Source organism: Sapajus apella, unplaced genomic scaffold, assembly GCF_009761245.1.
Source record: "Sapajus apella isolate SASKATOON/1434 unplaced genomic scaffold, GSC_monkey_1.0 scaffold69, whole genome shotgun sequence".
Classification (NCBI taxonomy): domain Eukaryota; kingdom Metazoa; phylum Chordata; class Mammalia; order Primates; family Cebidae; genus Sapajus; species Sapajus apella.
The window spans coordinates 2,171,851-2,193,087 of record NW_022437009.1 but is presented as its reverse complement, the minus strand read 5'-3'; the positions used below and the strand labels follow the sequence as shown (position 1 = coordinate 2,193,087).

Here is a 21,237-nt window from a genome sequence, read left to right as displayed (position 1 = left end):
CTCACCGCAACCTCCGCCTCCTGGGTTCAGGCAATTCTCCTGCCTCATCCTCCTGAGTAGCTGGGATTACAGGCATGCGCCACCATGCCCAGCTAATTTTTTGTATTTTTAGTAGAGACAGGGTTTCACCATGTTGACCAGGATGGTCTTGATCTCTTGACCTCGTGATCCACCCGCCTCGGCCTCCCAAAGTGCTGGGATTACAGGCGTGAGCCACCGCGCCCTGCCTGTTTCTGCTTTCTTAATACAGTCGTTCTTTACTTTTTGCAATTTAGTTTTTGTCCCAACCAAATTTAACACTTTAAATATGAATTTTCTTTGACATCTCAATAGCATCTGTTAATTGTGTCTATCTTTTCCTTGAAATTCTTCCTAAGGCTTCGGCAGTATTTCATGTTCTTCTAATTGCTGCTTTTGTCTCCACTGGCCCCTCTTCCTCCTGCTCTCTAAACAGACTCAAAATTTCTGCTCCTTGCCCTTACCTTCAGTCATCACCTCTGTGTAAACGATGTTTAAAATTATGACATCTTCAGTTCTGGCTTCTCCGTTGAGATCTCATATTTCATAGCTGTGATTCATTCCCTCAGCCCCAAACGTTATGGTTGAACTCCTTGTCCTCTTTCTTGCATCCATCAATGGCTTCTACCTCAGATTTTGCAGTTTCCTTCCTGCACCACGTCTTTTGTTCATGTGCCTCTTTTACGTTGACTGTTGCCCACGCCCCACCCCACCATGGCTCTTGTTTTTATGCATGGTCCATTTAGGAAGACTTAATGGTTCTTTTACACATCCAGTTGTTCCCCTTCGACATGTCCTGCACAATAACATTAGATTCATCTTAATAAAGTTACGCTGATTCTATCACCCATAGGCTCAGGAATCTGCAGTGGTTCACTGCTGCTTAAATAATAAAATTCAAGCCAAGGATTTAAGATCTTTCACAACTTGACGCCAACCTCCTTTCCCACTACATTCCTAATACTCAAGCTCCTGGCACGTTGAACTCCCTGCCAATCATTCCAAACACCTGGAGCTCTCCTGTTGCCATGGTTTTGTTCATTCTTTGTACTTAAAGTTCCTTTCAATCAAGTTATCACATTCTATAAGACCCAGCTCAAATATCAAATAAATGCAGAACTATAACACAAGCAGTACACAGTTCATGCCACTGGAGAAGTACAAAATAGGAATAAAATGTGGATATTTTATTTCTGCTACTAGATCATATCTTTTAAGACAGCCCAATTATCCATTTTTATGTATGATAAACTATTTCATACAGTACCTTGGAGGCAATAGGTACTTGGTATCTAGCTAATATCTGTGTGGCTGGAGCAATGATGTGGAGGGATGTATGCATAATTCAGTGAATACCCAACTTATTATAAAGATAATAAGGTATCTCCTATCCTTCCATAAAATTATTATATTTTTGTGATAGAGACTTCCTGTTTTACAATCTGTCTGATATTCCATAAATAGCCAATAACATTTATATTTATTCAACCTGAAGTTACCGAACATATACTATATGTCAGGTATTTCTTAGATTTGGCTAGGTGCTTTCAAAGATGAATGAAGATAGTCTGTCTTAATTTTTTTCTTTCTTTCTATTTTACTCACAACATAGCTGCTTACTTACAGAAATAAATTTAACTTTATGATTTTGAACATAGAAATAATAGAGATACATTTTGACTTCCATGTTCTCCTCACTTGTGTAATTTCTGCACTATATATGATTACTCAAGTTGAACTTTAAAGGATATTTGCTTCCACAGGGAGGAACAGAATCTCATGCTCAGTCATAATCTCGATATTGTGAGAGATGTGTGCGGATCCCTGGGCCCCATCCTCTCCAACAGCCATGGCAAATAACTCTATATTCAGTTCTGTCTGCAAACCAGCTGCCACCTACAAGACACAAAGTAGCTTTAGGACCAGACACCTCTGAGTTCAAACGTTGCTTTTAACACTAATTTGGGCAAGTTACTTAAACTTGCTTACCTTTGGTTTCTTCATCTATAAATTTGGCACTAACAAATGGTAGTTATTATAAGCATTTAGCAGAATTACTTCATAATGAAGGTAGAATTCCATTAAATAAAGGGGATCCAGGGTAAATTGTTGAAGGGGCAAACCAGGTACTATTTAGGAAAAAGCTAAATGCCAGGTTATTAGAAATGGAACTGAAGGCAAAATTTTGCAATACTCCTAATTGTGCTAGTTTTTGAATGTCGGTAGTGACTTTCAGTAGTGAAATCTGCAATACAAGCTATTGCAGATAAAGATAAATTTAATCTAATATAAATATAAATCAGGAGACTGATGTGGGAGAATTGCTTGAACCTGAGAGGCAGAGGTTGCAGTGAGCTGAGATTGCACCACTGCACTCCAGGCTGGTGACAGAGCAAGACTCTTTCTCAAGAAAAAAAAAAAAAAAATTAACAGGCTTGGTGAATTCTATAACTTTCCTACCCCTTTGCAGAGGTGTCCAATCTTTTGGCTTCCCTGGGCCATATTAGAATAAGAAGAGTTGTTTTGGGCCACACACAAAGTATATTAACAATAAAGATAGCTGTTGAGCTTTAAAAAAATTGCAGAAAAATCTCATGTTTTAAGAAAGTTTACATTTGACCCAGCAATCCCATTACTGGGTATATATCCAAAGGATTATAAATCGTTCTACTATAAGGACACATGCACACAAATGTTCGTTGCAGCACTGTTTACAATAGCAAAGACCTGGAACCAATCCAAATGCCCATCGATGATAGACTGGACAGGGAAAATGTGGCACATATACACCATGGAATATTATGCAGCCATCAAAAACGATGAGTTCATGTCCTTTGTAGGGACACGGATGAACCTGGAAACCATCATTCTCAGCAAACTGACACAAGAACAGAAAATCAAACACTGCATGTTCTCACTCATAGGCGGGCGTTGAACAATGAGAACACATGGACACAGGGAGGGGAGTATCACAGACTGGGGTCTGTTGGGGGGACATGGGGGAGGGACAGTGGGGGGTGGGGAGTTGGGGAGAGGTAGCAAGGGGAGAAATGCCAGATATAGGTGAAGGGGAGGAAGGCAACAAATCACACTGCCACGTGTATACCTATGCAACAATCTTGCATGTTCTTCACATGTACCCCAAAACCTAAAATGCAATAAATAAAATGAAATAAATAAAGTTTAGGAATTTGTGTTAGGCCAAAGCCATCCTGGTCCGTGGGCTGGACCAGCATGACTTCAGGGTGTTCCTAATGCAGGATGCATAAAGTAATGAAGCCAGTAGAGGGAGACAAAATTAGCTTAAATGCCAAACTGCTTAGTTCTGAAAGCCCGTGGCAGAGGATCGTACCAACAAAGAAGAAAGCTGATACAGAACAAAGAAGGAACACAGCAAGGCATGGGTGCCTCCCGTTGGTCCTTGAAGAGAACACTAGCCAGCAAAAAGAGAGCTGTTTATGTTTCTAAGTTGCCTCTCCAGGAGATGGGTTAAAAAGCAGACTTGGGAACAGTTATCCGGAAAAAATAAATCTGAAACTACCACATGAAAAGCTATTAGATATAAATGGAATGTTTTCTTCAATATAGTTTTATAAATAGAATTGAAAAATGTTTCAGTTTTTTCAACAATGTACTCTTCAAGGTATGCATCCTGGAAGATATCCAACGGCAGACCCTTCTCCTCCAAGTCCAGCAGTCAGAGCAGGGCTGGGTGATGATGAAATTCAGCATGAGGTGAGCTGGAATACTGCCTTCATACAGGTCTGTCCAGCCTCTGAGCACATTCATCTAGTGTTGGCAACTAACCAACCTGAACGGTGGTTAGATTTACATATGGGGAAGTCTACAGTTTATATTTTTTTGCCAGAGCCAAAACCTATCAAAATCTTTAAAATAAATAAATAAAAAAACAACCTTATAGAGTGAGCTTCAAAAGCTACATGCTGTGTTTTTACTACTTATAAAGGTTGATCCAACAGTCATTTTGGCCTTCGGCATAATCCCTACTTTAAATTAAAATGAGATTTGTTAACTTCCCAGAACAGTGGAAGAAGGGCTTGTTTTGATTTTTGTCTTTGCCTTATGTTGTGAAGGTTCTGAAATCTTGACACAGTACAGTGATGAATTACTTCAGAACAGTACTCATGAATTAGTGGATATAATCTCAAAATGTTTCTGTTTGGAGTTTCAGCCTGTATAATATACTGTTTTCTATAGAGCATATTACGGCTAGAAGGGGGCTAAGAAATAATCTGGTCTGAACTCCTCTTTACAGATGAGGAAAACAAGGCTCAGAACATTAAGTAAACTGCTTGATGGCATAGTCATGAGAAGAAGCCAACTGACTTTGCACCATACCAAACTGCCCCTTCAGTATGAGCCTGTAACTGAGGCTGCTTTAAGAGCTCCAAACTCAGGGAGTACTGGGTGCTTGTTAGCAGGACTCATACCTTTGTTCACTGTTCTCATAGGCCTATGCATTTATCCCATGTGTGATGAACGGTCGTGCATCTGCCAGTCTAAGTCACTTCCTTCTGTCACTCAATCACACATCTCTTGAGTACCCGCTGTGTACCTGGCTCTGTAAACTTCTTATGCGTCTTATTCATTTTTAACATCCTCTGTGCCCTGGCACTTTAAATGGCATATGGGGGGAACTCAGAGTTTGCTGAGTGAAGTGTGAAGTGGAAGGGGTATTAAAGCAGCCAGAAGGTGCACTGATCAAGACTTATCAATGTGACTTTATTCTGTTTTAAGATGAACTTATGTTTACATCATCCTATATTTCTGGAATTATAATTTAAAGTGGAATATGCTATTAATATATGTATTTTTTTACTAAACATGCCATTTTGGAGGATGTATCAAATAAAGTCAGAACAGGTTGACATTTTTGATTTTGTATTTTCAGAGATCTTTGAAGACATGAGGCAACTGATGAGTTTAGTAAGTATGATTTCTTAGTATTAAATAATGTTCTCTGGCAAATGCCTAGAGAGCAAGCCAGATTTACATAAAATATAAAGAATGAAATAATTATTTTTCCCAAATATTTTTCACTTTGCATAAGGATTTACTTTTTTAAAACGCAGTTTTTATACAATGGTACGTAACTGTAATATTGTGACAAGTGAGGTGACCTTCAGAATTGTTTCCATAGCTGGAAGTTTAACTGTTTTTGCATACGATCGGTCTCGTGGTTACTACATGGAATGACTGCCATCAAGCCACATATTTTTATCACTACCAGAAATCTTTTGCTTATGATATTAGAAAAATTAGACTTATACATAGTTTAAACTGAATGGGCAGAATGATCTCAAAGCCCACTTTGCTGGAAACCTACCCACATTCACCTGCACGCACGCAAGCACACACAACAGATGACAGGTAGGACTTACAGGTCCAGGTTTGTAAGTCACTTTCAGTCCTGTGCTGGGTGGGGGCTGCTTCACTTTAAACCTACAAGGCAGAAGGATGAAAATAAATCTATGCCATAATGAAAAACATGAGCAATGAATGAGCTGGGATGTTGTAAAATAAGAAAGGTGTTAATATTTGCTACACAGGAGCCAGGCGTCCATACCATTAGAAAAACAACCTTAATATTCAATTGGGAGAAGAATCTGGGGTCCATTTCACAGTTGCCTTTCCAAGAGTTTTCATCAGTATAAAACGGGCTCCAGCCTGAGTTTCAACCCTTCGTTATTAGCTGCTGACGAGCAGCCCAAGCTTGGGCAGTGGGACTGTTTGGCTGGGGTGTGCATTTCAGCGTGGCCGCCAGCATGAACGTAAATGCTGGAAGCCAGGTCATTAAGCTGAAGAATAAAGGCTCTTTTGGAAGGCAGTGGAGCATGAGAGCCAGCCTTGCTCTGTCTTGGTATGGGGTTTGCATGTTTGAGGAGAGGCGAAACAGAAAGGCTCAGAAAATGTAGAAGAACTTGAAAAGCTCCGAGCTCACACATGGTGCTTATTGATCTCTCTCCCTTCCTGTGGTTTGTGGGTTCTGCTTGAAGGTTAAAGACCTGGAGTAAATTAAAATGCCAAGGAAAGCCTACCTTCACTCTGACCCCAACCCTGCTTCTTCCACCATCAACCTTGCTGTCTGCTCTATCGCAGCTGAATTTAACAAGCTGAGGAGTGAAATCTCCAAAACTAAAATTTTATGCTGAAGCGACAGGACCTGCACGAATGAGTTTTATTAGTTTGAGGTTGACTCTCTATTTCTCCCCACCCACTTTGTTGGCCACAACCTAAAAAACAATTAATGTGTGATTTGGCGGCCTGAGTTCCACATCACACTGTTACTCAGGAAGCAACGGTTATTCCTGAAGCTGGGGATTTGCCTCAACTGAAATAACTGAAATGGGACAGGGATCTTCCAAACTGGATGCTTCTATCATTTTCTTCTAATTTCCAATCCTGAATCCAGAACCATAAACATTCTTGAAGGACTTACCACTCAACTCTGAAAATGATTGCAATTGAAATAAACATACATTCCACATGTACCACACATTCCACAAGTAATACACATGCTTATATTTAATTCAAAATAGAATAGTGGACATTTTGTAATTGGGGACAGTTTGATAGAGGTATATGGTTTATTGATCCAGTGGAAAGGTCTGAAATTTCACAAAAAACAAAGCATTAGTAAAGCAAAGTATGTGGGACTCAAAAGATCTGGTCTGGCCTCTGCCAGCCTACAGGAAGTTAAAACAAGTTACACAGTTTCTCCTTTTACAGTAGTCTCTAAAGTCTTTGCCTCCATTATGCAGAAACAATGTAACTAAAAGTGCTTTTCAGATCATAAAGTGCACACTAACATCAGCTGGTATTATTGTAGTTACTGGATTTGAGAAAAAGACTTTCGAATATTGTGCATTAGTTGTTGTGACACTTGTACAACCTCCCCTTTTTTAGCTAGTGGACATCAGGATGTGAGTTGCTTTTACTGAAGTATGGATAATGATTAATGGGAGGGCAAGGAAATATCTACCATGTAATTGGGACTTGATAAACCCTGATTTGTTAATGAATGAATGCATGAATGTATTAATGTGCAAATGACTGAATGAATAATGTGAAGATTCAAGGAGATTCCAGTTCAGTTCAATAAACATTTATTGATGTAGCTGACCAAAGACAAGTGTCAGTGTAGGGAAAGGTAACCTGAGCAGACCTTTGGTCTCTTGGCCTCACCTGCAGAAGTCCACTCCAACATTCTTGAGCTTTACAACTGTGGCATAGGTATGTCCTTCCTTAAGCACTCCGAACTTCACGGATGATGGGAGAAGATGGAACCCAAAAGGGGATGACTTTGCATTGTTAATAGCAGCAGATGCAAAAGAGGATGTGTTCACTTTTCCTGCGACAGAATCTTGCACCTTTGCATTAAGGAAAAATTAATAAAATGGTTCTAGCTGGAGTTCCCAAGATTTAAAAAAAAAAAAAAAAAGTCCCTGTCACCAGAGGAAAATAACTACTTGGTTGCTGGAGGAAATGAACGATGACAGTCTCATGTAATCCTTACGACAGCACTGTGAGGAAGGATTTTAGGCTTTGTTTTAAGGATAAGGAAGTCAAGTTTAGAGAACTGAAAGGTAATTGTTCAAGTGGTAAGTGGCAGAGCAAAGATTCAGACTCAGGTCTGCCGGTTTCTAGAGTCTGTGCCCTTTCATCTGTGCCAGTGGTCATTAACCATGAGCATCCATCAGAATCTCCTGGAGAAATCATTAAGACCCAGATTACTGACTTTACCCCCAGAGTTTTTCATTCTGTTGGTCGGGGGTAGGGCCCAAGAATCTGCATTTATAACAAGTTCTCAGGGTTGGCAATTTTGCTGGTCCGGCAACCACACTTTGAGAACCATTGCTCTTGCCCTTATTATTCCTCAGGTCAGCAGTGCTGACATTAGTGCTGATTGGCTTTGGGGAATTTGTTCCTATGTTTGTTGGAACTGCAGAATCTCATGCCCTACACCAGACTTAGTGAGTCAGAATCTGTATTTTAACAAGTTTCCAGGGTAATTCATATGCACATTAAAGTTTGAGATGTACTCTAATTATGTCAGCTATGTATATGTTATAATAAATTCTGTGATGGAGATGAACACAGTGTGCTATGAAGGAAAAAAAAAAAAGATAATTATCAAAACTGATGGGCTCCAGAAGATTTCCCAAGAAAACTGGGCAGAATCTTAATTTTAGAGGCTCTAAGCAAGGAAGGGGCTTAGTATTTTTAAAGAATGAAGAGAAATCCAGAATGGCTGAATTATAGTGAGTTTGACTCAGGGTGAGGGTGAAGAAGCAAATGGGGCCGTGCCTTGTCCTCATACTGAGTCATTTGGATTTTATCCTAAGAGTCGTGGCAATGGTGGCCAATGATTCCTTTAGCATGTTGTAGTGTGCTGGTAAACTGGCTCTCTGAAAACAATTCTGATTTCTAGTGTTTACTAATTTTGTGGTGCAAGTACTCCCAGCATGGCTGATTTCAAGCTATCAGTGGTTTGATAAGTGGCTCATAAAATTTCTTTCACGAGCCTGTATGAATCAGCTCCAGCAAAGCACCGCCTCAGTTTACAATGTGTGAGATGTAAGTTTAAAGACCTTCATGGTGAGTTGTGGAGATGGTCAATAGCAGTACACAGTGGCTGGAAACGAATAACTTCAATAAGTCAGAATTACATAAAATCTACAGAAGGAGCAGGATTGAAAAAAAAAATAAAGAATTATATCAAAGGCTGATTGGCTCTGGGGAATTCGTTCCGTGTCCATTTTACCTTTGTGAGAGGTCGAGACTTAGGCTTGGAACTCAGCAAGTAACGAGGCAACTTCACCCTTTCTTTTCTCGCTTGTCCTGCAACGTCCTGCAGCAAGGACTGGGTTGGAATTTTCACGGGCTCAAAAGATTCTGGCTCTGTTTAGACAGAAAGCTTAAATTATGCCACATGGACATTTCATTCAAAGGCATTTGAAGGAATAACACAGTATATAAGAACATAAACCAACTTGGAAACTTTTCCTCTTTGCTTTTCAAAGAGCTTGTTTGTTTTTATTTTATTTTATTTCATTTTTTCTTTTAGAGTTACTGCAGATTTGTTATAAGGGTATACTGCACGATCATGCTGTCCAAGTGGTGAACACAGTACTCAATAGGGAGTTTTTCAGCCTGCCCCCTCCCTGCCTCCCTCCTTTTGGACTTCCCAGTGTCTCTTCTTCCCCTCTTTATGCTCATGAGTATCTAAGATTTAGCTCCTACCCAAGGAAGGACATATGATTTTTGGTTTTCTATTTCTGCATTAATCTGCTTAGAATAATGGCTTGCAGCTGCATCCATGTTGATGCAAAAAACATGATTTCATTCTTTTGATGGCTGCATAGTGTTCCATGGTGTATATGTACTGCATTTTAAAAACCCAGTCCGTCATTGATGGAGGTTGATGGCGTGCCTTTGCTATTGTGAACATGACTGCCGTGAAGATGTGAGTGTGTCTTTTTGGTAGAACAATTTCCTTTCCTTTGGGTGTATATCTAGTTATGGGATTGCTGGGTCAGATTGTAGTTCTATGTTTAGTTTAAAGAGCTTATTTAAAAGGAGAAAAGTCTTCTGTTAATTCTCATTTTATGCCTTTTCGTTTTGCAAAGTGCTTTTACATACCTAACCTGATACCTGTCCTCACAACAGCCCTATAAGGTGGGCAGTACGGATGCTACTAGCATCCTTTTTTTTTTTTTTTTTTCAATAAATGAGAAATATAAGATTCTAAGAAGCCAACATCTTGCCTAGGATAAACTGAATTATACCCAGGTCTTAAAGTTTCTTTCTCTTAAATCAACGAGATATAACACAATAAAACATTAACTCTGAAAGATTTCTTAAAACTAATGAGTAAAAAATTCCCAAGGATTTCTTTGATTCTACTACTATATTTATAGTTCTAAAAAATGGTTTAGTAAGTATAGCTAAATTAAGCCAGGAAATTAAATCTTCAGATCACTAAATTCAGTGGCTTGTTCTGTTCCTCAGTGGCATGAGGGAATGAGCAAGTATAGGAAATCCATGCAGCAGTAATTGTGTGTCTTTGTTCCACAGATCCAGGAGGAGGAAATAAGAATTGTATTGGAGATCATGGTAGTTAAAAAGCCTCTCCTGCAATCAAATCAGGAAGAGAGGAAAAGTAAGGGGACCAGTATTTGAGTGTCTGTGATCTGCAGGTGTGTGCCACACTTGTTTTTACATCTGAATGCGGACGCTGTGGCAGTTATAATCTTGGACTGCTCAGCATTCTTTCCATCCTCCATCTCTAAGTGCGTTCCTACCACATGCATCTGGTTCCAGGGCACCCCTGGTCCCAACCATGAGGAGCAACGCCCAGCCAACGAGGGCCCTTCCCTGGATATTTCCGCTGAAGAGGTCAGGGATAACCCCATCTTGCATACTAGGTTATAGATCTGGAAGAATCAGAATCTTGGGCCTTTATGCTTATGATCTCTGCCACATCGACATAGCCTGTCCTTTGTAGGAGAGGATAAAACCAAACGGGAACAGGTAGGGATGGGTCACAGTGGAGGCAGGGACGATGTGGAGAGAAAAAGGCAATCAGACACAAATACTCTCCTGGAAAGCCAGAGTGGCTGAGGCCAAATGCCCGTGGGCTAGCACCACAGCCACTTTTCTGTGGTTTGCTTTTGGGCACCAATAAATTTCCTTTATTGTTGTTGTTGTTCAAGTGAGTTTGAGTTTTGATTCTCAGGGTTGTAAATGGAAAATTTCCAACTAATATATTAGTAGTCTCTTTTTTTTTTTTTTTTTTTTTTTTTACCAATGAGGAAACAGAGGTTCAGAGGATCAAATAACTTGCTCAAGAAACTATAATGAGGGTCAGGGCTGGAATGTGGAGCAAAGTGTGTTGGATCCAGAAAAAACCTGCTCCTTTTACTACTCGGCGTGTCCCAAACCCATTTGTGCATCCAAGTGTCCTGGGCTGCTTTTGGAAGAATAGAGATTTCCAGTCCACATGCCAGAAAACACCTATTCCTGACCAAAACAAAATCTGAATCTCTGGGAATGGAACTCAGTGATCAGTGTTTTAATGCATGTATTCCCTTTGATCACCATTTCCTGCATAGGCAGCCATTCTAGTAGCTTGGTATGGTTTTTGTTCATATCCTTGCCTTATGTGTATGACTGCTTTGTGTGCATGTATGCATCCGTCTAATAAGTACTAATTTGTTGCTCATACTATTATTATTAATAGTAAATATGGTATGAGTTTATCATGAGCTGGACGCTGTGCTCAGCATTTTACATATGTTAACTAATTTAATTCTCACAGCCCTGTGATGTACATACCATTATTTCCCCTTTACAGAAGAGAAATAGGAAGAGATAAAGGGTTTAAATAATATGCTCAGTGTCATATAGCTATTACGCAAGGAGACAGGATATGAACCAAGGTAGAGCCTGTACTCTTAGTTCTGTACTATACTAGACTGCCTCCCATAAAACATGCAGATTATTATTCCACTGAGCCTGCCTAGGGCTTCTGCAGGGATAGGGATAATGGGGGAGGGAGTCCTTGAGGGGCTTGGAGCAGTGACTGACTCCCAGCTGACACAGAGGTTCTTTAGCATTTGAACAACTGGTACAGTCCAACTAGTGCATTCATCTGAATATTACTGCTGGACCTGACCCAACTGAAGAACGGGGTAGTGGTTCCTTGTTATCATGCTGAGCAAGGCTGGATTATTTATTCACAATTATTTACTTCCCCTCTCAGAATGGCTTCCCTGTAGGTGGAATATAATTCTCTGCTTCATTGACTTTGAGCTTGGCCATGGGACTTGCTTTAACCAACAAAGGTGTGTGTAGATGGCAGTGTATGCCAGGCTGAGCAGAAGCTGTGAGGGGCAGCACGTGTTTCTGCCGGAATCCCTTGAGCTTTGACGCTCTGCTATGAGGACAGCTTGCCTGAAGTGGTGGCTCCTTAGCCCCTACAGTGTGACCTTCTTGGAATATAGTTGAACTTTACCTGCAGCCGGAGGTGTGCTGGTGAGTGGTTAACAACTACCTTTCCCAGGATAAACTGCCCTGGTTTGTACCAGTCTGGGGCAGAGCTGCCATGGACATCCACAGGCCCACAAACTGGTTGTGCTAAGCCACTACAGGATTTGGGGGCACTTCATGCAGTATTATCACAGTGAGCACTGAACCCACATTTTATTTTGCAAGTCCAAACCTTCTCTAGCTGACTCTATTGCATTTTCCAGACAGCATCTTGTATTATTACTAAATAAAAACTCTCTGATCTATTTACACTAATTTCCTGTTCATTTCTCCCTTCAAGCTTTTAAACATATTCATTTTATTTTAAATAAAATATTCAGGCCGAGAGTGGTGGCTCACACCTGTAATCCCAGCACTTTGGGAGGCAGAGGCAGGCGGATCACCTGATGTCAGGAGTTTGAGACCAGACTGGCCAACATGGTGAAACAAAGTCCCCCGCCGCAAAAAAAAAAAAAAAAAAAAAAAAAAAATTAGCGAGGCATGGTGGTGCATGTCTGTAGTCCCAGCTACTCAGGAGGCTGAGGCAGGAGAATCACTTGAATCCAGGAGGCAGAGGTTGCAGTGAGCCAAGATCGCACCACTGCACTCCAGTCTGGTGACAGAGCAAGACTCCGTCTCAAATAAAATAATAAAATAAAATAAAATATTCTTTTCTCTTCCCTACATCTAAAATGTAATGTAATAAAATATAGATAATTGAGAGTCTTGAAACTCATTTTCTAGCCCTGGCTCAGTCACAAATTTGCTGTATGATTTTAGATACTGCTTGACTTCTCCAGGTTTTAGTTTCCTTAGGTAAAATGAGGGTAGTCATAGGTGATTCACCTCTTAAGTCTTAAGATCTATGAAATTCTGTTTATTTTTCAAGACCACTCCTCCCATAAAGTTTTCTCCACTGTTTTGTGTTAATTCCTTACTACTCTGAATTTCTTTAAACTTTTTAATAACAAAATTTAATTTTCCATTTACAGTGAAGTCATATTACTGTCCCTTATCTCGAGCACCTCAGTACCTGGGGGTGTGGTAGGTGTCCTTCTTATTTCAAAACAAGTTATTTTTCCTCCTTCAAAGCTTTGTTCCGTCGAAGCTTGTGCCATCAGACGGCATTAGTTACTACCTCTCCAAGGGGTTGTCATTTACTGGTCACTCTCAATCATTTTCTTTACTCCCTGGTGATTTTAACACCTGAGAGGGTCCCCCACTTTATCTTTCCCGATGATACCGCCTGGATGATCCATCCAACACCCAGTCCTCTCTGATTCTTGATCACACCGTGTCTTCACCTTTTCCATCTCAGAAAGTCCCATGGCCACGTTTTTTACCTTGCTGACCCTGACAATTCTACCATTTTCAAAATCTGTTTCCAGCACTCTTTCTGGATTACCACCTCCTATTCTTCTGACTTATTTTTCTGACATATCCAGCAGGCAATGATTTGACCTCACTGATGTCTCTCATCAACACTATCACCTTACACAAGCAGTCTTTCCCTTCTTGGTTTGCTTTCCTGTTTCTCTGGAATAGATTTGATGCTCTATCATTATATCTGCTTCTTTGCAATCAGACGGGAATTCCCTCATCCATCACCCCCCAAACCAAACCTATCAACTTGCCTGCAAATGTATCCCTATTCTCTCTCTTCTCTCCTGTGGCTATGGATAAAGTGACCCTGTTCATATCTAAGGTTAAATCTGTCACTCAAGATGCCACGTTCTCTCATCTTCTTTAGGACCTTGCTGTCTTGCAACGTGATCCTCTCTCCAGCATCATCAAGTTCTCTCTGCTATGAAATTATCATCATTTGCAAATTAGGCTCTAGTATGCCTAATCTTTAGAAAAATATCTCTTCCTTGGCTACATATTCCTCTTTTATCTGCAGTCCCATTTCTCTAGTCTTTCCAGCAAACCAGGGTAAAGCTATGCATTCTTGTGCTGCCATTCTGTCTATTACCCACTTCACTTAGGCTTCAATACCCTCATACTCGGAAGCTGGCCTTGTTAAGTTCACCAGCGATCTCCATCTTGTTCAACCCCATCTTCCTTCTTCACCTTGCTTGACCTTTCAGGAGCACTTGCTACACTGAAAACACTCAGTGACGTCACACTCCTGTTTTTCCGCAACGTTACTGGCTTCTTCTTAATGACCTTTACTGGCTCTTCCTCTGCCTGACTTTCACCGTCTAGAGTTCACCTCAGGACAGTCATTCCCAAGGCATGAACCTATACGAGCAACATCAGCACCGCTTGCGAACTTGTCAAAACTGCAAATTCTCAGCCTCACAATCGGTTTAATCTAAGAATCATCCTTGATTTTTCTTTTTGTCTTACACCTGCATCCTCTTGAGCAGCAAATCCTCCTGGCTTCACCCTTATGATATGTTTCTAATTAATCTGCTTCTCACCGTCCCCCTTCGACCACCTGAGCCCATGTCTTCGGCAACTCTCATGTGTGCCACTTCAGTTGCTACTTCCTTACTTGCTTCTTTTCTCACTCCTCCCTTTCCTTGTCATGAGCTATTATCCTCACAGAGTGATCTTTTAAAAATAAAAATTAGCCATGTAACTACCCTGCTCAAAACCTTCCACTGATGTTTGAATAAAACTGCACTTAGAAACATTACATGATCTCACCTCTGCCCCTGTGTCTGATCTCATCTTCTTCTACTTTTTCCTTTAGTCCTTGTGGTCTAGACACATGCCTTCTTTTTTTTTTTTTTTTGAGACAGAGTCTTGCTTTGTTGCCAGGCGCCATGCTGGAGTGCAGTGGCGCAATCTTGGCTCACTGCAACCTCCGCCTCCCAGGTTCAAGCAATTCTCCTGCCTCAGCCTCCTGGGTAGCTGGGACTACAGGCGCACGCCACCACGCACTAATTTTTTTTGTGTATTTTTAGTAGAGATGGGGTTTCACCATGTTGGCCAGGATGGTCTTGATCTCTTGACCTCGTGATCTGCCCACCTTGGGCTCCCAAAGTGCTGGGATTACAGGCATGAGCCACCACGCCCGGCCCCGCAGGCCTTCTGAATGTTTCTTCCCCACAGGACCTTCACACTTGCTATTCTCACCGTGTGGACTGTTCCTCTCTCCTAATCTTTGCAGGGCTGACTCCTTCTTGTACTTGTCTCAACTCAATTATTTTTTCAGAGAGGCCTTCTAATCTCCTGATGGAATGTTACCCCCTCCCCAAATCACTCTCCATACACTATACTCTATCATTATGTCATAATATTTATTACAATCTGAATTTATCTGACTTATTTGTTTACATATTGTCTACGTTTGCCGAAAATATGGGAGGGGTTTGGCTCTGTAAAACTGTGGCCTCATCACTGTTGTATATCCATGCCTAGAACAATGCCTAGCACACAGTAGGCATTGAGTAATCATCCACTGAATAAATAAAACTTATAGGAGAGAAGTTTAAGTCAGAAAGGCAAAAGTCTTGTGTGGGGTAAATCTTTTTTTCTTTTTTTAGACAGTCTTTCACTGTTGCCTACGCTGGAGTGCAGTGGTGTGATCTCAGCTCACTTCAACCTCTGACACCCAGGTTCAATCGATTCTGCTGCCTCAGCCTCCTCAGTAGCTAGCATTACAGGCATGTGCCACCACACCCAGCTAATTTTTGTATTTTTTGTAGAGACAGGGTTTCACCATGTTGGCCAGTCTGGTCTTGAACTTTTGACCTCAAGTGATCTGCCCGCGTGAGCCTCCCAAAGTGCTGAGATTACAGGCATGAACCACTGCACCTGCCCAGGTAAATCTCTTAATTCACCCATATATGTGGCAGAATACTTGCTCTACAAGAGATAACTGAAACCCATTAGTAGTTTCCCATCTCACATTCAGCATAGAACATACCCACAAGAACTAAATGGTGGCAAAATTATCCAGGCAATGCAAATTTCTCTACCTCTGTTTTGTGACCAGCTATGTTTAATTGAATTATCTTAGACAAATCAGCATAGTGTAACTCGATTGTAACTAGATATTATCCCATATTATTCTGTATTTCAATTTCTGCTAGTCCAATAAGATTACATGCTATGTAAGATACAGACTACATCTTATGTTTTTCTTTTAGCACCTGGAGGACCAAGAAAGTACTGAAGTAACAGGTAAATCTGAGCACGAAATTTCCGGATACTCAAGAAAAGCTATCAGGTGTCTCACCTTGAATAAATCATATAAGTTCTCAGAGAACTAAAGGGATAGAATCAAGTAAAAATGAAATAAAATAACATCAAAAAAGTATTTGTATTTCTTTCTTTCAATCTGGAACTTGCAGTCATTCTCAAAAATATTTTTTGAGATACTTTGGTGTGTTAAGATTTGCCTGCAGCTGGCCAGGTAAATCCCTTAATTCGCCCATAAATGTGGCAAAATACTTGCCTTTGCAAAGCTTCATAGCTCCTTCTCGATTTTTTTCAGTAACTCTCAACCACACCTCATAGTACAATTTTTCATAGGCCAAAAAGGCATAATGCTCAGTTTCAAGACACAAAATTTTAAAAATGACTGCCATACCTTCAGGAGATTTTGTTAAATTTTCAGTTTGGTTCTCAGCAGTGAAATCCTTCTTATCTGCAGTAATCTCTGGTTTTGGAAGACTAAGCACACTTGAGGATTTCTCTTCTGAAACTTTATGCGGCTTGAGATCTAGAAAACCCAAAATGGAACTTATAAGGTAATGTTTTGTAAAATGATATAATGACTGCGAATGTTTATATGAACAAATACTGAACAAGTTGCTTTACAATGAACAAGGTGCCTTTTCTCCCACTCTCTTTTGAAAGACTAAATATAAGAAAGCCATTAAGAGGCAGGGATTCTTAAAATACAGTATAATGTTTGTTTGCCATTAACAAACAGGACAGTATTTGCAAAGTTCATACTCCCTAGGAGCCAGCTGGTTCTTTATGAGCATTATGACCAAATACTAGAGTTGTCGTCTTGTTGTGCTATGTAGAAAGGGCCAAGCAATTTCTTTCTACTTTTACCTGGTAACGGCAACTGAGATGTAATTTTTTTTTTTTTTTGAGACAGTCTCGCTCTGACCAGGCGCCAGGCTGGAGTGCAGTGGCGCAATCTCGGCCCGCTGTTAACCTCCGCCTCCTCGTTCAAGCAATTCTCCTGCCTCAGCCTCCCAGGTAGCTGGGACTACAGGCGCACACCACCATGTCCAACTAGTTTTTGTACTTTTAGTAGAGACGGGGTTTCACCATGTTGGCCAGGATGGTCTTGATCTCCTGTCCTCGTGATCAGCCTCCCAAAGTGCTGGGATTACAAGCATGAGCCACTGTGCCTGGCTGATTTTTTTTTTAAGTTTCCAAACTTAAATTCATTCATTACTGTGAAAATATAGCTCTTAAATGTATCTCTCTAAGAAATAGGTACAACAGGAAACAAATTTTAAAGAATCTATCCAGGATTGGGGAGGCAAATACATTTCAATCTGTGCATGTGCCAACCCTGGCTGAACAGTCCTGACTGCTTCAAGTACTGTGCTGAAAAGACTTCCACAGTCTCATTCCATTTCAAAAGGAGAATAAACAGTGCTTGTTTAGTGCTGTCTGCCCAGGTTGCAGGAGGTCTGAGAGGCAGCATAAGAGCCATCAGCTTCTGATCTCTGATTTCTCTGCATCACATTTATAAGTCATTGTTCTAGCCTTAATCTTTGGTTTATCAACTCTGTCATAGCTAGATGTTTCTATTGGCTGTGTTCATTATAGACAGCTGAACTTCAAGTATTATATTGTACAGTACAAAATTCCTCTATCTGGGTATTGTAATTACTCAGTTTACTAAAGAGAAGCACTGAATTTTATTTCATCTCTAAATTCTTCAGCATGCTGCTCCTGAGAATGAAGTCATTCTCCTACTCACAGCAGCATCATCTACCCAAGAAATTAACAGTAATTTATCAATGTCCTCTCTTACAGAGTCTCCTAATCAAACTTGTGCGGTTTCTCCAAAATATGTTTTATAGCTGTTTTTTCTTCAATTAAGGATCCAATCAAAGCTTAGGTTTCACATTCAGTTTTTATATCACTTTAGTCTCTTTTAGTTTAGAACAATCATCCCTTTTTTTGTTGTTGTTTTAATGACGTTGACTTTTGAAGAGGCTGGGCTGGTCATCTTATAGAATATCTACATTTTGGTAGACATTTGTCTGTTTCCTCTTGGATTCTGGTTAAGGATTTTTGGCAAGAATTCTCTACAGGATTGTATTAGTCTGTTTTCACACTGCTTATAAAGATGTACCCAACACTGGGTATATCCACAGGTAAAAGGTATATCTACAGGTAAAAAAATGGACCCACAGTTCCACATGGCTGGGGAGGCCTCACAATCATGGTGGAAGGCCAGGAGGAGCAAGTCATGTCTTACATGGATGGCAGCAGGCAAAAAGAGCAAGCTTGTGCAGGGGAACTCCCCCTTATAAAATCATCAGATCTCATGAGACTTATTCATTATCATGAGAACAGCACGAGAAAGACCTGCCCCCAAGATTCAATTATCTCCCACCCGGTACTCTCACAACACATGGGAATTCAAGATGAGATTTGGGTGGGGACACAGCCAAGCCATATCAAGGGTCTATGCACTTTGTGTTGCATTACATGAGAACCCACTTACTGCTAGATTGTCTTATTGCTGGTAGGAGTTTGATTACTTAGTTAAGGTAGAAAATGCTTAATATTTCCACTGTCAAGATACATTTTCCTTCTTATAATTTGTAAGTACATGTGGGCTGATATTTTGATAGCTTACAAATGTCCTGTTCCCCAATGAACTTCAGTAATTCCTTTCATTTTAAATTAGTCAGGTCTCCTAAATGCATTTAGGCAAATTTTAAACACAGAGGATGAAAACTAAATGTTATTTACATCTTAGTTTTCTCATATAACTCAGCCAGGTCTGTAACATACAGGTCACAGTAGGGTATGTCATCAGCTGTCACTGGTTATGTCCTAAGAGGCCACTGCTAGGTGTTAATTCAGTTACAGACATTTAACAGGAATATGCACTATGCCAATGTATTACCTAGATTAAGATCAGATGTATCCTGAACAGCTGTTTCATCTGTATCTTCATTTTTCTTTGTAAAAGAAGGCAGTTTTTTGGAAAGATTGTCCAGATGATTACGCTGAAAGAAAAAAAAAGACTTTTAGACTTATACATGGCTGAAATTCAACTGTCACAAATATGTTAAATTGATAAGCAATGATGAAAACATATTTTTAATGACCAGAAAATAAAGTTTATAAATTAATATCCTACAAGAGACTAATTAACCCAATTCTAGTTTTTGTTAACTAGTCATAATTTCCTGTAATTTCTTCTGGAATTTTCATAGAAATGCAGGGTGTTTGGAACATATGAAAATAGTCACTTTAAATCAGAGTTTTAATGAACTGGCCAGTGAGGGGAAGGTTGGGGCTGTGGTCCTACAGGTAGGCTGAAATAGAACAGGAGAAGATCATTCTGCCTCTCTGAGCTTCCAAGAACTCACAATCTCTTAGTGGTATCCTAACAGCTGATGGGTGAGGAAATTTTAACTGAATTAAAAACTCCAAAATGAGTTATCAAAGGATAATGATAGGAAAGATTCTGCCTAAAAAGGCTTAATATAGATAGGAGAGGTTATAGTGAGACTGAAAGGCAGGATGGAGGAGTGATAGCAATACACTACATAGAACTTCTACTTAGGTGCAAGACCTGAAATTAGCATTCCTTATCACATGCTGGTGAGAATATGGATTTGATGGGGAAATATTAGTCAGCTAGGTCAATGCAGGAAAGAATTAAACAACATCAGGAAAGATAGATTACATAATAACATATGCAATATATCAGCTCTTATACTTTTATTTGATTATTGTTCATTATATTCAGTTACCTGAGACTGATACAACTCATTCAATTGAGATTTTAAAAAGGGTGGTATTATGCAGTTCCTAATATCCATTAGATAATTTTTTGTTGTCTCAATTTCCTTCCTGGTTGATGTTTCCATAATTATGCAAAAGAAGACACAGAACATTTTCAGGTGTTATCCATTTGTGCTTTAGCTCTAACTCCCACAAAAATGAATGTAATCACCAAAAATAACACTGATAGGAATTAACTTGTTAGATATTTTTTGCCAGATTGTTTTGGTTCATTTTCTCATCTTTTAGAATTAGTTACATTTCCTACTTTAAAAATCAGACTCTCATATAAGATAGGGAATAGTGGTACCAGGTGTTATTTTGATTTTATACTTGATCTCAAAAGGCGAAAAACCACATAGCCCTGTAATAGTTAAACTTTTTGAGGTTTTTCAATTCTCTGAGGTTTAAATGACAGCTAGAATTACTGGTTTTCATAATTTCAGTAGCAGTAGTAACAAAAAAAAAACCTAAACAAATCAAAAACAAAAACATGAGGCATAATTTGCGAATAATGTGGTCAGTGGTTATAGAGTTAAATAAAAGCAATTATGATAATCCTGCTTTCCAAGACCAGAACCCCTATACTGGGGAGACATTATATAGGGAAGGCCAATGAGATGTAAACTGAAGTCATAGGGTAAGTGTCCAGGAGCTTTTAAAGAGGGCTAACTCAGCTGGGAGGCTTTTCCTTGTCCTTGCCTGGTGTCTTTTCCTGCTTCCTGAAATATGATGGGAGGTTGCAGCAATCATTTTAACTATAAAGTAAACTTGAGAATGGAAATCATGTACTAAGAATGTTGGAACAGATAAAAGGAAGGAATCTGAATTCCTGATGATGTTGTGGTGCTCCCTACCATAAACTGCCTACCTCTGACTTTTTTCACATTAGGAAAAATAAGCCCATTTTTAATACAAGTACTGATTTGGAGGTTTTCTGTTAAATGTAGCTGAACTTAATCCTGCTTGAAATAGTTTTCATTTTCAAGTGCTTATTGCATGACAGGAGTTTTGCAAAGTATTTTACATTTAATCTTATAATAACCATATGAGTTACTATTTTTTTAAATTTTACTCTAAGTTCTGGGGTACATGTGCAGATCTTACACGATTGGTTTGCTGCCTCCAGCCCCCCGTCACCTATATTACGTATTTCTCCTAATGTTATCCCTCCCCAATCTCCCTACCCCTGCCAGCCGTTCCCTAGCTCCCCACCCC

The 21,237-nt window shown here is 39.9% G+C and overlaps 1 protein-coding gene across 2 annotated transcripts in view; it reads right to left on the bottom strand.

Annotated features, from left to right (window-relative positions):
* Window positions 1-21,237, bottom strand: part of SPAG17 (sperm associated antigen 17) — a 251,280-nt gene that overhangs the window by 14,431 nt on the left and 215,612 nt on the right. Inside the window, exons 41-47 of one of the 2 annotated variants that reach the window (XM_032249593.1) lie at window positions 19,989-20,088; window positions 19,133-19,235; window positions 16,613-16,744; window positions 8,804-8,940; window positions 7,225-7,409; window positions 5,421-5,481; window positions 1,770-1,914 (exon numbers count right to left, since the gene is read on the bottom strand). In XM_032249593.1, coding sequence (XP_032105484.1) covers window positions 1,770-1,914; window positions 5,421-5,481; window positions 7,225-7,409; window positions 8,804-8,940; window positions 16,613-16,744; window positions 19,133-19,235; window positions 19,989-20,088 — 863 coding nt within the window. Of the gene's footprint in view, window positions 1-1,769; window positions 1,915-5,420; window positions 5,482-7,224; window positions 7,410-8,803; window positions 8,941-16,612; window positions 16,745-19,132; window positions 19,236-19,988; window positions 20,089-21,237 lie in introns of those variants that run through there. The other variant, XM_032249592.1, reaches the window with a different exon arrangement.